The 17,651-nt window shown below is 37.2% G+C and overlaps 1 protein-coding gene across 1 annotated transcript in view; it reads left to right on the plus strand.

Annotated features, from left to right (window-relative positions):
* WDR44 (WD repeat domain 44) overlaps positions 1-17,651 on the plus strand; it is an 84,380-nt gene that overhangs the window by 51,370 nt on the left and 15,359 nt on the right. The window contains exons 9-12 of the mRNA XM_043895866.1: positions 2,223-2,329; positions 3,324-3,475; positions 5,640-5,778; positions 7,069-7,133. Coding sequence (XP_043751801.1) covers positions 2,223-2,329; positions 3,324-3,475; positions 5,640-5,778; positions 7,069-7,133 — 463 coding nt within the window. The remainder of the gene's footprint in view (positions 1-2,222; positions 2,330-3,323; positions 3,476-5,639; positions 5,779-7,068; positions 7,134-17,651) is intronic.

Genomic DNA, 17,651 nt, shown 5'->3' on the forward strand with positions numbered 1-17,651 from the left:
CTGGCTTCTCTGGGCCCTACCCTGTTGCCTTGAAGGCTGAGAGGGGAACCATTATTATGGCCCACTTGCAATCATTTGAGAAGCCTTGGTGTATTCAGTTCAGTTCAGTTCAATTCAGTTGCTCAGTCGTGTCTGACTCTTTGCGACCCCATGAATCGCAGTATGCCAGGCTTCCCTGTCCATCACCAACTCCCGGAGTTTACTCAAACTCATGTCCATCGAGTCGGTGATGCCATCCAGCCATCTCATCCTCTGTCGTCCCCTTCTCCTCCTGCCCCCAATCCCTCCCAGCATCAGGTGTATTAAAGAATAGTAAATATGGTAACTGACCCTATTTATTAAAGAAACTTATTAAGCATTAAGTACCATTGAAGAAGGCACAAATGTATGTATTTTAGAGATGGTCTCATACAAACTGGCTAAAATATCTGTTTTCTTGCTTATAGTAGTAGTAAACCTATAGTTAACCAGAAAAATATAACTTCAGTTATAAATAACAGAGACCTTATTGTGATTTTTTAAATGGTTTATCTGTTTTTAATCTCTATATTTATTTAATCTCTGTATCACAGGTATAAACTAGTGGTTACCAGTGGGGAGAGGGAAGAAGAGAGAGGCAAGATAGGGGTAGGGGATTAAGAGATACACACTGCTATGTATAAAATAAGCTATAAGAATATATTGTACAGCATGGGGGATATAGCCACTATTTTATAATAACTATTTAATTTTTATTTTATATTGGAGTATAGTTGACTTACAATATCATATTAGCCTGACTGGTGTACAGCAAAGTGATTCAGTTATGCATGTGCATATATTCATTCTTTTTCAGATTCTTTTCCCATATAAGTTATTAGACAATATTGAATAGGGTTTCCTGTGCTATACAGTAGATCCTTGTTGATTATCTATTTTATATATAGTAGTATGTATATGTCAATCCCAAACTCCTAATTTATCTCCCCCCTCCACCTTTCCCCTTTGGTAACTGTAAGTTTGTTTTCAAAATCTGTGAGTATGTTTCTGTTTTGTAAATAAGTTCATTTGTATCATTTTTTTAGATTCCACATGTAAGTGATAACATATGATATTTGTGTTTGACTTACTTCACTTATGTATGATAACCTCTAGGTCCGTCCATGTTGCTACAAATCTCATTATTTCATTCTTTTTATGGCTGAGTAATATTCCATTGTATATATGTACCTCATCTTCTTTATTCATTCCTTTGTTGATGGACATTTAGGTTGCTTCCGTGTCTTGGCTATTGTGAGTAATGTACATTGGGGATGCATGTATCTTTTCAAAGTGTGCTTTTCTCCAGATATATGCCCAGAGGAGTGGGATTGCTGGACCACATGGTAGTTCTTTTTTTATTTTTTTAAGGAATCTCCATACTGTTCTCCATAGTGGTTTTACCAATTTAAATTCCCACCAACATGTGGGAGGTTTCCCTTTTTGCCCTACCCTCTCCAGCATTTATTGTTCGTAGACTTTCTGATGATGACCATTCTGGCTGGTGTGAGGTGATGCCTCATTGTAGTTTTGATTTGCATTTCTCTAATAATTAGTAATGTTGAGCATCTTTCTGTCTGCTTTTTTGCCATCTCTATGTCTTCTTTGGAGAAATGTCTCTTTGGATCTTCTGCTCATTTTTAATTGGATTGTATGGTTTTTGGTTTTTTTTGATATTCAGCTGGCAGGAGCTGTTTTTTATATTTTGGAGATTAGTCCCTTGCTGGTCACTTCATTTGCAAATATTTTCTCCCATTCTATGGGTTGTCTTTTGTTTTGTTTGTGATTTCCTTTGCTGTGCAAATGCTTTTAAGTTTAATTAGATCCCATTTTTTTTGTTTTTATTTTCATTACTCCAGGAGTTAGATCCAAAAAGATAGTGCTGCAATTTATGCCAAAGAGTGTTATACCTATGTTTTCCTCTAGTGACATAATGCTGTAGAGGATATGATACTGTCATTGGGGAGAACTGCCTATATTTCCTTTGTAGCCATATTGATTTGAGTATATTTGTTCCATAGAACAAGGGATTTGGGGAGTTAAACACCTACCATTTATATAAAAAAGGAGTTATTTCAAAATGATACACTTTACCAGTCACAGCTCATGAGATTATCTGTGAATTGTTGAACTTTTACAGTTAGTTGAGTTAATAAGAAGTAATCTGGGTTGGTTTTTTTTTTTTTTTTTGCATTTTTGGTAAGGACTCAACTAAAGAAGTTCCTAGGAAAATCAGTAAAGAGAGCGAAACACCTTGCTGAGGAATATGGTGAACGTGCTGTAAATAAAGTTAAAAGTGTTAGAGATGAAGGTAAGGGAAATAGAACCCTTCAACTGAATATTTAATTGATTTGTAGTCATTTAAGTTTAGCCTGAGGTTTATAAGAAACATTCTGTTTTATTGAAAGTAATAAATCTTTATAGCTTTTATCTTAGCATTTCAATAAATCATGTTACTCTCACTATCAATTTTATGAGTGGAAAGAAAAATTTATTTATCTTAAACATGAATTTGTACATATTTTGCGACTGTGGCAACTTGGAAGAGTTGATTGTTCAATAATCAGTCGTAAATTAGTTTTGTAAGACTAGTGTTTATAAATATTCTCAAAATTAGGTAAATTTTCTGAATTTCTGTACCTTAACTTCCTGTGCCCTTGTTATAACTGTATTCATTTGTTTTATTTAATAAGCACTTAAATAGTATTTATTCTGTGCCAAACACTATTCTCAGCACTTTCACCTGTATGAGCTCATTTACTCCTCTTAAAAAGTCTATGAAGTAAGTACCATTATTGTTGTTGTTTAGTCACTAAGTCATATCTGACTCTTTGTGACTCTGTGGACTCTAGCCCACCAGGCTCCTCTGTCCATGGGTTTTCCCAGGCAAGAATACTTCAGTGTGTTGCCATTTCCTTCTCCAGGGGATCTTCCCGACCCAGGGGTTGAACCCACGTCTCCTGCATTGCAGGCGGGTTCTTTACCACTGAGCCACCAGGGAAACCCCCATGACTGAGTACAGTGGGGATACCATTATTATCCCATTTTATAGATGGAAAACTGAGGCACAGAAAGGTCGAATACCTTGCCCATAGTCACATAGATAATAAATGACAGAGCGGAATTTGGACCCAGGCAGTCTGGTACTACCAGACTCCATGCTGCTAAACCAGTATGCTATTTAGTAGTAGACAGATTTTGCTGTTTCCAATTAATGAATCTTCTTGGTAAGCAGTAGATATGAAAATATGATTGTAGCAATATCTACATTAGCTAGTGATGCTTTCTATTGCTTTTCTATTCAGTTTTTCATACTGATCAAGATGATCCTTCATCAAGTGATGATGAAGGAATGCCGTACACAAGACCAGTTAAATTCAAAGCAGCACATGGCTTCAAAGGACCTTACGATTTTGATCAGATCAAAGTGGTACAAGATCTTAGTGGTGAACATATGGTAAGCAACCTTTTCATTTTTTAGGATTGATTCTGTTTTCATTGAGAGAAATAATTTGGCTTCTATAAAGCTGATATCTTCTTATGTATATAGTTTTGCTAGCCTGAGCTATGAAGAGTGAATTGATATTAATATGATTTAATGAATAAGTAATGCAGAGTCCGTCTCTGAATTGTTGTTCAAGAAGTGACTTATAAGTAAACTCTAGGCCTGTATCATTAAGAAAGCTATGTAAACTTCCTTTTACCAAAGAAAGGTACCAAACTTAAAAGCAATTAAGGGTGATCTGTCACTTTGAACAATGTTTAAAATGTTCCCTGGTATATTTTAAATAATTTATACAAATGTTTCAGAAGCTCGGTATATTTTGTGAAGTGAAAGAGCAAAGAGAGAGGTAGAGGTACAGGTTGTCTTAAAATGTACCAAAGTAGATGTCAAGGTCACAAAGTACATCACAGTTACCCCCTGAAAATGCTAGAAACACAAGGAAGAGTGTAATAAACTCAGAACTGGATAAGTGATGCTGTGGGTCTTTGACCAGGGGATCTACTTATCTATTTACATTTTTAAATCTAAAAGTTGGCTTATACATATCAGGTGGCAACCAGATTTGAATTTATTTTGGTGCTTATAATATATACATAAAACGTTTGAGTAGTAGAGCTTAGGGAACTATATTCAATATCCTGTGGTAAACTATAATGGAAAAGAGTATGAAAAGGAATATGTATTATATTTACAACTGAATCACTGTGCTATATGGCAGAAATTAACATTGTAAATCAGTTACACTTCAATAAAATAAAAGTTTTTAAAAAGCTTGAGTTGTTTATAGTAAGTTCCTTAAGGAATCTGATGAATTTCCTTGTACTATATTGAGTCTCTTTCAGTATTTCCAGTTTTAAGTTAAAATCTCATGGCAATAAGCTCCAAATGACAAATTTCTTAACGTTTTTGTGGGAATTTTGTGGAAATGAATATTCCAGTAAATAAACTGTTACCTCTAACTTGGATGATCTTTTTGATCTGCATAGATGTATGTTATCAATTTAACAGTGGTTATAAGATTATTTGGGATTTGGCGTTTCCAATTTAAGGATTCACATTCTTTATTGCTTTCCCCCACATACCTCCCCATTCTTTTCAGTACTGTCTGTCTGGGAATTTTAGCAATATGTTACAAAACTTTTTTTTCTGGGGAGAAAAACAGAATGAGACCACACCATTGCAACATTTCCAAATGCCCAGTGCTGTGAGGGTTACTGCTAAGGTGCACCTTCTTCTTCCCTCAGCCCTCCTCAGGAGTTGTTTTGCTATTCTCAGGGCTGTGCCCCCTCCTATCCCACTTGCTGTCATGTTCAGCTAGGAGACCAAGACCACAAACTAGGATTTGTACTTTTGCAGTGAAGGTTTCTGGCTACCTCAGATCTCCCATTTTCATTAATATGTGGACAATATATGGGTCTTGAAGTTGTTAGTTTACATTATAGCAAACTGCAGCTCAGCTGTCTTTCCCCTGTCTTCAAAAGCCCCTTTTGTGGTATTATAGCACCACTGGACTGTTAGCTTTAAGTGGTGCTAGTAATGTGAGCATTATTTTAGTATACAATAAGTCCCCTACATATAAACCTTCAACCTGCGAACTTTCAAAGATGCGAACCAGCGTTCACATGTCCAGTCACGTAGGTTAGTTCACGTGTCTGGCGTACATGGCCACATGCGTGCATCCTCTACAAGTGGTTGTGCTTTTGTGTACTTTACAGGACTGTGTAGAGTACAGTAGTGCAGTATCCTTATTTTAAGTCCAGGATGTCTGGAAGCAAGTGTAAAAGCAGTGGTGATGTAGCTGGTACTACTGTATTTTTCAAGGTACTGTACTGTTAGATTAAAAATGTTGTCTTAATTTTTTATGTTGTGTATTATTTGTTTGGAAAGTATCATAAGTCTATTACAGTGCTATATAGCTGATTGTGTTAGTTGGGTACCTAAGCTAACTTTGTTGGACTTAAGAACAAATTGGATTTATGAAGGCACTTTTGGAATGGAATTTGTTCATATGCAGGGACTTTATGTACAATTTGGCATCCAACTTATAAGTATTTTTTTTTTGGCTGAAAAATAATGTCTCAGCTTTTCAACTTTGAACCTTCCTTTGTTTTCACAGGGAGCTGTGTGGACCATGAAATTTTCTCACTGTGGCAGATTACTTGCCTCTGCTGGACAAGACAATGTAGTGAGAATATGGGCTTTAAAAAATGCTTTTGACTATTTCAACAATATGCGAATGAAATACAATACAGAAGGTATTTTTCCTTTATTGGTGGAGTTTAAAAAATCTGGAGACATCTGGCATTTTTACATTTTAGGTGTAATAATGCCCTCTTATCTGGCAATCATTTGCAGCAACCACTACTTTCCATAAAAGCCACAAACCTAAAAGTAAGACAGAAGTCATCAGCAAAAAGCATCTAAACCCAGTGAAAAAAACTACCACAAAGTTTTTGACTTTATCTCTTATCAGGTATACTGCAGAGTTAAATTCATGAACTATTGAGGACAAGGTTGTTTGGTTCCCCTGGTAACTTTCAGTTCTATCCTAGGTTAAAATGAAATGTGTGATTAATCTAGAAAAAGAATGAGAATAATACATACATCTAATAAGTAAAGAATGATTAAGGAAACAAAAGCCATGGAAAGTAAATGTTATTTGTCAGTACATCAAAGAGTATATGAAACTAGGTTAAATGGAAAAGAGAGACCCCAGAATATGATGTGTGTACACACGATTACAACTATGTAAAATATTTCTGTATTATGTTATCAGCAAAATGTTTAGAATTGATGTTTTAGGAGCTTTAGGTTTATAGGATTCTTTTCTTGTAATTATTGTCATTATTATTTAACTGCAGTACATTTTCACCACAAACCTCTTGCTATCCAATCATCCAAGGCTGAATACATGAAGTTAAGATATGGGAGAAAGAAGAATAGAGGTGACCATGGGCAGGAGTATAGAATATAGTTGAAGTAGTAGTTTGAGGAACATAAAAATCTAGGGAGAGCCACTAAACTGGCCAGCGGGGCCCATATACTTTAGTAGCCCCATGAGGTTGTTTGCAATTTGTTCTAATAACATAATTTGAGATGATAATGAGTTGACAGAAAGTAAAGCTATGTCTATTATACATTTCCTTTATTGCCCTGCCTAGAGCAGAAAGACTATTTTCAGTGGCCATTGAGATTTAACCCAGCCCAGACACTTTTTGCCCCTTTATTGTTCATGTTGCTAATTGTTCTGATTGACAAGAATGTCTTCACAATGAATAATGAGGATATAACAATATTTTATTAAATTGGAGATGTGGTTAAACCAATTTATTAAGAGTCTATATAAAAATAATAAGAACAAATACTTTGGTGCCTAAGAGTTAATGCTTCGCTTGTTTAGAAAAATACATTTTTCTAGAATGATACATTCTGTGACTTTTGATTAGGTGTTACTGTATTATTATTTGTGATTGATGTTTTCTGTGTGTGTGTGTATACAGTTGTATATACATACGTGCCTTTTTACAATTATTATGTCATTTTAGGACGTGTGTCCCCATCACCTTCTCAGGAAAGTCTAAATTCATCAAAATCTGATACAGATACAGGGGTATGTTCATTATTTTATGGTTACTATTGTTACATGCTATGATTTTTCTTTTACCATAAAGTACCTTATAGTTTATCAGATATTACAGATTCATGAAAGCACTTAAAATTGGATGCATTAGAAATGAGAATTCCTTCTGTTAGAATTAGTAAATGAAAAATTGTGATGGTTAAAGGTTGTCAGACAGTAACTAATATTACTCAAGCTACCATACTAATGTAAATCTAAACAAAAAAAATTCCCTCCCCTCAAATCCACGTGAGATATTTTATTTAAAAATTTTTTCCTATTTTTTTGCCCACACCACACAGCATGTGAGATCTTAGTTCTCTGACCAGGGATTGAACCTGTTCCCCCTGCAGTGGAAGCACAGTGTCTTAGACACTGGCCCACCAGGGAAGTCCCTAGATATTTTTAAAATAATAAAAATAATGAATACCTGAATAAGAAGTAACTAAGAAAAGAAAAAAAGATACTGAAATATCTTAATTTTTCCATCTTCTAGGTTTAGTTAATGTTTTATCCCAGTGTCAGGTAGTTTAAAATATCTTAATGATTTTCATTTGGTCTCAGAGCTGAAAAGTTAAATATAACCAGTTTTAAACCTAAAAAGCAGAATGCAAAATATTATTCTAAGCTGTCCCCTGTGGTGCTTATGTATTGAGTGAAGCAAAGGTGATGTCAACAAAGAGAACCTAAAATGTTCACCTGCTCAATAGTATTTTGCTGGGATTCCATTCGCTCTGTAGTATTTGACACTAGTTTTCCCCACTCTGAACATACTCCCCTCAGCTTTCCATGGTTCTGCTCTTCCTTGTTCCCTGCCTGTACCTCTGCTGTCTCTTCCTCTTCCACCCCCTTAAGTATTGCTGTTTCTCTTGAGTTTCGTCCTTTGTCCATTCTCAATTAAGATATTCACTCACTACCTCCAGTCCTGAACTGGCTTTGGCTCCAAAATTCTTGTTTTCTTCCAAGAGCTTTATGTTTTTTAAACAACAATGAAATCTTATTGTGCATGCTACCCTTTTCACATAACAATATATAAAGGATTTCTCCACCTACATGTTCTTTAAACACATCAATTAACTATACTCCCTCAACAAATGTTTTTTGAGTGTCTGTTACATGTTCCACATACTGCTAGATTCTGCAGAATCAAAGGAGACTTATTTTCTGGCCTCAGGGACCTTGCTGACTAGTGAAATAGATATGCCTGCAGTTATAGTATTTGATGGTAATACTCTATTGAAGATACGACACAAATATACAAGTTAGCCTTATGAATCAGGGTGTCAGGAAAAGCTCCCTGGAGGCTTTTGAACGAGGAGTCAATTATGTAAGACAAGGAAGGAAGGGGAGTATCAGAGCAGATAGCAAGTGCAAAAGTGTGGAGGCTGAAACAGCATGGCATTTTAAAGATACTACCTGGCTGGACCAAAGGCTGCATGTGTGGGAGTTGTGGGAAAGGTAGACAGGTTAAACCAAGACATGAACTTTATCCTCAAGGTACTGGGGAAGGATGAACTTTGAGGGGTTTAGATCAGAAGCCGAGTTAAAATGTTTAGATTTTTGTTTTGGAAAGAGCATTCTGGTAGCAGTGTAAAAGACAGATTGGATGGAGGTTCCAGGCAAGAGACAGGGAGACTGTTTAAGAGGCTCTCAACTTCATAAAGAAATGAGTACTTCAATTATGGTAGATTATGATAGCAATGAGTCTGGACACCTTAAAGAGGAGCTGAATTTGAGAAATATAAAAGAAAGAATTGATAACTCACTACCTGGGGCAAAAAATGAGTAGCATAGGATGATTCCCACGTGTCTGACTTGAGCAGCTGGTTAGATATTAATGATCATTCTTGAAAATGTTTTTTATTATTATCTACCCACAACCCGGCCTCTGCTCTTTTGAGCCATCTTTAATGGCATCAACATCCATAAGTTACCTTTTTAACTCAGTTAGAAACACTCTATTACTTTTTCTTTCTTACTCACAGGTCAAATTACTTAAAAATTCTATCCAGCGGATAAATGGATAAATCTATTTGTGTTTGGTGTGCTTGATTAGTGGAATACCAGTATGGGTTGTTATAGAATTTAATTTCTGCTTAGAATTTTTGAGAATAGATTGTAGGGGAGGAAAAAGTTTCCTATACCATCTTACGTTCTGTGGCTGGGATCTATGAAATAATCTGACAAAAGACAGATTAAGAGGAGAGACAGTTTATTATGTATGCATATAGAGGCCTTCCTAGGGAAAGAATGAAGACCCCAAAAAGCTGTTATACACAGGAGCTTATGTATCATTTTAACAAAGAGCAAGAAGTTAGTGGAAAAGTGACAAGATAAAGAAAAAGGAGTTTAGTCTTTTAGGGGCAGTAAATTGTGAGAAGGTAAATCTGTTGAGGAAACTAATGGAAGGTAACGGTTATTTACTAAGATTCTGTTTATGCAGATAAGATTGATTCTCTCTTTCCTGGTAAGGGAGAGGTGAGGGGGAGACAGCTTCACAAAGGGCATTTTATGCTCTGCTTTCAGATAGAAAGGAGGAGGGCAGATGTTTTTTCTTGTCTCTCTTTCTTCTCAGTTCCCTTCAGCTCAAAATAATCCTTAGGCAAAGGGGCATGTTTTGGGGTGACATTCTGATCTCCTTCAAAATCATTAGAGTCTAAAACTCGGATGAAAAGACTTAACTGTGAGAAAGTGAGACGAAATTTTTGTGAAATTGTGCACATGCAGTATTTTATTAAAAATGCACACTGGTTTATATTTGGTTCAGCCAACAAACAGTTATTAAATGTCAAAAATGTGTTAGGCACTGAAAATATAAAGTTGCCGTGGATAATTCATGCCAACGAGCAATGCGTGGGAGAAGACAGATATCGACAATGATAATATATGCCCAAAACAGAATTACCATTTTCCTGAGAAAATCACTCCTTTGATGGTCTACATACTTGACATCAGGTCATTGTTTAATAAATATGTCATCTCCTGAGTTAGAAGCTGTGATCACTTTTCATTCTCTTATCTCTTTCAGTGTCTACTCATTTACCATATCCTGTCCACTTAATCTCAGAAATGTCTTTGGAATCTGGCCATTCCTTTCATTTCCACTGCTACAATCCAGGCCTTTATCTCTTACCTGTACCATTATAGCTGTTCTCCCAGATTCCACTCTTTGATCCACACTGCCAGCAGAATTAGTTTCCTGTAAAACAAATCTGATCATGTTACTCTACTATTTAAGCACTCCTTTTGGCTCTCTTTTTTTCCTATAGAATGAAGTCTAAATCCCTTAGATGACTCAGTCTTTCAGAGATCAGCCTGACCTCAGCTCTCACTGTTACTTCCAACCCTTCTCTCTTCCAAACCTTATGTTCTGAGCCACTTGGTTGTTCATGCCCCAACAAAAATGTCAGACCCTTTGTTGATTTCATATATTTACATATGCTTTTCCCCTTTTGCCTGGGAAATTCATTTAAGACTTTTCTCCTCACTGAAACATTCCTTGCTTCACCTAATTTAATCAGTGCTCCCTCACTGTTCCCATGGTACTTTGCCCATAGGTCTGTTAAAAGCATTTACTATATACTATATCAGTTTATTGACACCGGCTAACATTTTATGAGCCTTTACTCTGTGCCATGTACTTCACTAAGTACATTTTATGTCTTCACATCACAACAATCCTGGTACTGTTGTGAAGTACTATTAAGAACCCTGTTTTACAGATGAAGAAAAGAAGGCTTAGAGATATTGAGTAATATACCAGTTTTACACACTAGGTAGATACAGTACCAGAATTAGAACCCAGCTCTAATCAGTCTTCTGGGCTTCCCTGGTGGCTCAGATTGTAAAGAATCTGCCTGCAATGAGAATATCTAGGTTCAGTCCCTGGGTCAGAATGATCCCCTGGTGTAGGGAATGGCTACCCATTCAAGTATTCTTGCCTGGAGAATCACATGGATAGAGGAACTTGGAGAGCTACACTCCATGGAGTCAAAAAGAGCTGGACATGACTGAACGACTAACACTTTCACTTTTCTGATCTGTCTTTAGATCTAATGCTCTTAACCATTATGCTCCACTAGTTGGCATCTGAAGGTCTGGTACTGTGTCTTCATTTAGTCAGCAAATACTTACTGAGCGTCTTTGTTGTTCAGTTGCTAAGTCGTGTCTGACTCTTTGCAAGCCCATGGACTGCAGCACGCCAGGCTCCCCTGTCCTTCACTATCTCCTAGAGTTTGCTCAAATTCATATCCATTGAGTTGGTGCTATCTAACCATCTCATCCTCTACTGCCCTCTTTTGTCTTCTGTCTTTCCCAGCATCAAGTTCTTTTCCTGGGAGTCGGCTCTTTGCATCAAGTGGCCAAAGTATTGGAGCTTCAGGTTCAGCATCAGTCCTTCTAATGAATATTCAGGGTTGATTTCTTTAGGATTGACTGATTTGATCTCCTTGCTGTCCAAGGGACTCTCAAGAGTCTTAACAGCATAATTCAAAAGCATTAATTATTTGGTGCTCAGCCTTCTTTCCAGTCCAACTCTCCCATCTTTACATGACTACTGGAAAAACCACAGCTTTGACTATACAGACCTTTGCTGGCAAAGTAATGTCTCTGCTTTTTAATATGCTGTCTAGGTTTGTCATAGCTTTCCTTCCAAGGAGCAAGCATCTTTGAATTTCACGGCTGCTGTCACTGTCTGCAGTGATATTGGAACCCAAGAAAATAAAATCTCTTGCTGCTTCCACTTTTACCTCTTCTATTTGCCATGAAGTGATGGGACCAGATGTCATGACCTTAGTTTTTTGAATGTTGAGTTTAAAGCGAGCTTTTTCATTCTCCTCTTTCACCTTCATCAAGAGGCTGTTTAGTTCCTCTTCACTTTCTGCCATAACGGTAGTATTATCTTCATATCTGCGGTTATTGATATTTCTCCCGGTAATCTTGATTCCAGCTTGTGATTCATCCAGCCTGGCATTTCACATGATGTACTCTCTGTATAAGTTAAATAAGCAGGATGACAATATACAGCCTTGTCCTACTCCTTTCCCAATTTGGAACCAATCAGTTGTTCCATGTCTGGTTCTAACTGTTGCTTCTTGACCTGCATACAGGTTTCTCAGGAGGCAGGTAAAGAGGTCTGGTATTCTCATCTCTTGAAGAATTTTCCACAATTTGTTGTGATCCACACAGTCAAAGGCTTTCACATAGTCAATGAAGCAGATGTTTTTCTGGAATTCGCTTGCTTTCTCTGTGATCCTGTGAATGTTGGCAATTTGATCTCTGGTTCTTCTGCCTTTTCTAAACCCAGCTTGTACATTGGTTCACATACTGTTGAAGCCTAGCTGAAGGATTTTGAGCATAACCTTACTAGCATGTGAAATGAGCACAATTGTACGGTAGTTTGGCACTGCACTTCTTTGGGATTGGAATGAAAACTGACCTTTTCCAGTCCTGTGGCCATTGCTGAGTTTTCCAAATTTGCTCGCATTTTGAATGCAACACTTTTAACAGCATCACTTTTTAGGATTTTAAATAACTCAGCTGGAATTCCATCACTCCACTAGCTTTGTTCATAGTAATGCTTCCTAAGGCCCCCTTGATTTCACACTCCAGGATGTTTGACTCTAGGTGAGTGCCCACACCATCATGGTTATCCAGGTCCTTAAGACCTTTTTTGTATAGTTCTGTGTATTCTTGCCACCTGTTGTTTATCTCTTTTGCCTCTGTTAGGTCCTTACATTTCCTATCCTTTCTTTTGCCCATCCTTGCATGAAATGTTCCCTTGGTATCTCCAGTTTTCTTGACGAGGTCTCTAGTCTTTCCCATTCTGTTGTTTTCCTCTACTTCGTTGCACTTTCATTGAAAAAGGCCTGTTATCTCTCTTTGCTATTCTCTGGAATGCTTCATTCAGTTGGGTATATTTTTCCTTTTCTCCCTTGCCTTTCACCTCCCAGCTATCTGTAAAGCCTCCTCAGACAACCACTTTACCTTCTTGCATTTCTTTTTCTTGGTGATTGTTTTGGTCACTGCCTCCTGTACAGTGTTATGAACCTCTGTTCATAGTTCTTTAGGTTCTCTGTCTACCAGATCTAGTCCCTTGAATCTGTTCGTCACTTCCACTATATAATCATAAGGGGTTTGATTTAGATCATATCTGAATGGCCTAATGGTTTTCCCTAATTTCTTCAATTAAGCCTGAATTTTGCAATAAGGAGCTCATGATCTGAGCCACAGTCAGCTCCAAATCTTCTTTTTGCTGACTGTGTAGAGCGTCTCCATCTTTGGCTGCAAAGAATGTAATCAGACTGATTTCAGTGTTGACCATTTGGTGATGTCCACGTGTAGAGTCGTCTCTTGTGTTGTTGGAAGAGTATGTTTGCTATGATCAATGTGTTCTCTTGACAAAGCTCTGTTAACCTTTGCCCTGCTCCATTTTGTACTCCAAGGCCAAACTTGCCTGTTACTCCAGGTATCTCTTGACATCCTACTTTTGCCTTCCAATCCCCTATGATGAAAAGGACGTCTTTTTTTTTTTTTTTGATGTTAGTTCTAAAAGGGCTTGTAGGTCCTCTTAGAACTGGTCAACTTCAGCTTCTTCAACATCAGTGGTTGGGGCATAGACTTGGATTCCTGTGATGTTGAATGGTTTGCCTTAGAAACGAACTGAGATCATTCTGTCATTTTTGAGATTGCACCCAAGTACTGCATTTCAAACTCCTTTGTTGACTGTGAGGGCTACTCCATTTCTTCTATGGGATTCTTGCCTACAGTAGTAGATATAATGGCCATCTGAATTAAATTGGCCCATTCCCATTCATTTTTGTTCACTGATTACTAAGATATTGATGTTCACTCTTGCTATCTCCTGCTTGATCACATCCAATTTACCTTGATTCATGAACCTAACATTCTAGCTTCTTACACACTATTGTTCTTTGTAGCATTGAACTTTACTTTCACCACCAGGCACATTGACAACTGAACATCATTTCCACTTTGGCCCAGCCACTTCTTTCTTTCTGGAGCTGTTAGTAATTGCCCTCCACTCTTCCCTAGTAGCATATTGGACACCTTCTGACCTGCAGGGGGCGGGGGGGCCGCTCATCTTTTGGTGTCATATCTTTCTATCTTTTCATACTGTTTATGTTAATGGGTTTCTCACAGCAAGAACATTGGAGTGGTTTGCCATTCCCTCCTCCAGTGGACCACATTTTATCAGAACTCTCTACTATGACCCGTCTGTCTTGGGTGACCCTGCACAGCATGGCTCAGAGCTTCATTGAGTTATGCAAGCCCCTTCTGCATGACAAGGCTGTGATCCATGAAGGCTGGGGATATAGTAGTGAATAAAAGAAACCAAAAAATCTATTTTTACGAAACTTACTCTAGTGGTCGAAGACAGAGAAACAAAGCAAGTAAATTTTGTAATATATTAGAAGGTGAAAATTTTCATGGGAAAAAAAAGTGGGGTGATGGGAGGTAAATACAGTGGACAAGCAAAGCTTCATTGAGAAGTTGTCATTTGAAGAAAACTTGAAGGAGGTGAGAGAGGGATCATCTATCTGGCTATGTGGAGGAGAAGAACATTCCAGGTAGAGGGAACAGCAGCATGTGAAACAGTGATAAGGCAGGAGTTCTGGTATGTTCAGTAAATAGCATTGAGGCCTGGGTAGTTGGAGCCAGTGAGTAAGAGAAGAATAATAGAAAATGAAGTCATGGAGGTGTAGATGGGGCAGCCATAATATGTAGGCCACTGCAAGGACTTTGGCTTTTACTCCGAGAAAGAAGCCGATGGAGAATTTTTGAACAGAGAATGACATAGTCTGACATATTTTAAAAGGCTTACTCTGACTTAAATACTGAGAATAGATTATAAGTAGATTAGAAGTATTTATTTTGGCATTCAAGTTATATACCATACCTGGTATATAGTAAGTGTTAATAAATATCAAAAGGTTAACAAATTTTCAAAGCAATCTAACTTTAAAATGACATTTTTATATAATCAGGATATTTAGATATAAATTAGATATTAGATGATACAAATGGTATTTTTAGGTATGATAATGTAATGATAGTTATATTTAAAAGAGAGATTATTAGTTAGAGATACATATAGAATATTTACTGATAAAATGACTGATGTTTAGATCTTGCTTTTACTGCTCCAGCAAATATAAGCAAATACATAAAAGTGGGAAGATTGATAAAACAAGATGAATAAAATGTTGATAATCATTAAAAAGGTGATGGACGCATGGAGTTTATGTTACTATATATTATTTTATCTACTGTGTATATTTGAAATATTCATAATAAGGTTTAATATATACATTATATTTACATAGAGATAAAAATACCTCTCTACATATATATATATCTATTCAGAGAGATATAGATAAAATATATAAGATTTCATTTGGTAATTCTTTTTTTTTTTCATTTATTTTTATTAGTTGGAGGCTAATTACTTTACAATATTGTAGTGGTTTTTGCCATACATTGATATGAATCAGCCACGGATTTACATGTACATCCTGAACCCCCCTCCCACCCACCTCCCCATCCCATCCCTCTGGGTCTTCCCAGTGTACCAGCCCTGAGCACTTGTCTCATGTATCCAACCTGGACTGGAGATCTGTTTCACACTTGATAATATATATGTTTCAATACTATTCTCTCAGATCATTTAGTTTTTCTACTTTCTATGCTTTCTGATTTGTCTATACTGAGTATGTATTACTTTATAATAAAAAATACATGAAGTATTTTAAAAATATGTAGAATACAAGGGGAAGAAAATGGATGTTTTTTTAACTTTATATTGGAGTATAGTTGATTAACAGTGTTGGAATAGGTTCAGGTATACAGCAAAGTGATTCAGATATACATGAAAGAAAATGGATGTTTAAGGAGAAAAAAAGAGACCTGGAATCATGGCTAGAGGCAATACACTAAGGAGTTAATTAAATGAAAAGGACTATTAAACATAAAGTTGAATTTGATGTAATAGGGCAAGAAGCCTGTTTTGTTTTGTGTCTTCCCATGGTGCTCACTAATCTGACAGTAAAATTAGAGGAAGTAGCTGTAGTCATCCAGCATTAGGAGTGTTTGGCAAAGGGTCAGGTCATTGATATTGTTGGTCTCCCTCCGCAGTGGATGTGAGGATATTTTTATAACCTGTAAAATTGTTAACAGCTAACAGGAGTAGTTTCTCTCTGTCCTCATGGCCACTGTCTTATTTAAGCCCTCATTACTCTTAAACTTACTGACTGCTCTTCCTGCCCCAATTCTCTTTCCAAACCACCTTTTATGTTATTACCCAGCATTCTCTTTCTAAAGTCCCAGTCAGATCATGTTGTTTTTTTCTTTTCAGAAACTTGTCTTGGCTCTCCATTACCTTAGAATGTCTGAAATTTTAAACTGCAAATCCAGGGGTATTTATGATCTGGCTTCAAAGTACCTTTTTGTCCCAATCCTCTGCTTTTTTCCATATAAGTTTTTCTCCCTCCTCATCATTCTACCTACCCTTCCCTAAATATACAAGTCTTAGCTAACCTTCTGTATTTTTGCTCAAGCAACATCCTCTAAAGCATATGAGGACCAACCTCTGGACTTACAGTTAGATGCTTTGGTTCTGCTGTTTACAGGTGGCTGTGTGACCTTTAATATGTTATTTTGACATCTTTGAGCTTCAATTTTTTCTTAATTTCAAGCATATTGTAAAATAAATGCGTGGCAAACATGCATGGCATTATTTTCTACCCACCTCTACCTGTCAGTATGCTTTTGACTTCAAATAACAGAAATTCAACTGAAAATGTCTTAAACAATAAGGCAGCCAGTCGGGAGATAAGGCAGCTCCAGAGTTGGTTAATTCAGCAGCTCAGTTATGTCATCAGAGACACAAAGTCATTCCATCCTCCTGCTTTGCTATTCATTATCTGTTGTTCTCTTTAACTTGGTCCCCTCATGGTAGTAAGATGACTGCTACTCTCTTGGTGACTTACTGTCACATGCAGACAACAGTGTTCAGAGGCAGAAAAGAGGAAGGTCCCTTTAGAATACTCCTTTTTAAGAGTGAGGAAATCTTTCTAGAAGCCTTCCCTATCTCCTCATCCCCAACCAACCTGCCCTCATGTTTTATTGATGAAAATTCTAGCATATGCTTATGCCTAAACCAATCATCGGTGGAAAAGAGAGTGAGCTCATCATAATTAGCTTAAACCAATCATGATCAGTTCAGTTCAGTCGCTCAGTCCTGTTTGACTCTTTGTGACCTCATGAACCGCAGCACGCCAGGCCTGCCTCTCCATCACCAACTCCTGGATTCCACCCAAACCCATGTCCACTGAGTCGGTGATGCCATCCAACCATCTTATCCCCTGTCGTCCCCTTCTTCCTGCCCTCAATCTTTCCCAGCATCAGGGTCTTTTCAAATGAGTCAGCTCTCTGCATCAGGTGGCCAGAGTATTGGAGTTTCAGCTTCAACATCAGTCCTTCCAATGAACA

This window comes from Cervus elaphus, chromosome X (assembly GCF_910594005.1).
Source record: "Cervus elaphus chromosome X, mCerEla1.1, whole genome shotgun sequence".
Taxonomy (NCBI): Eukaryota; Metazoa; Chordata; class Mammalia; order Artiodactyla; family Cervidae; genus Cervus; species Cervus elaphus.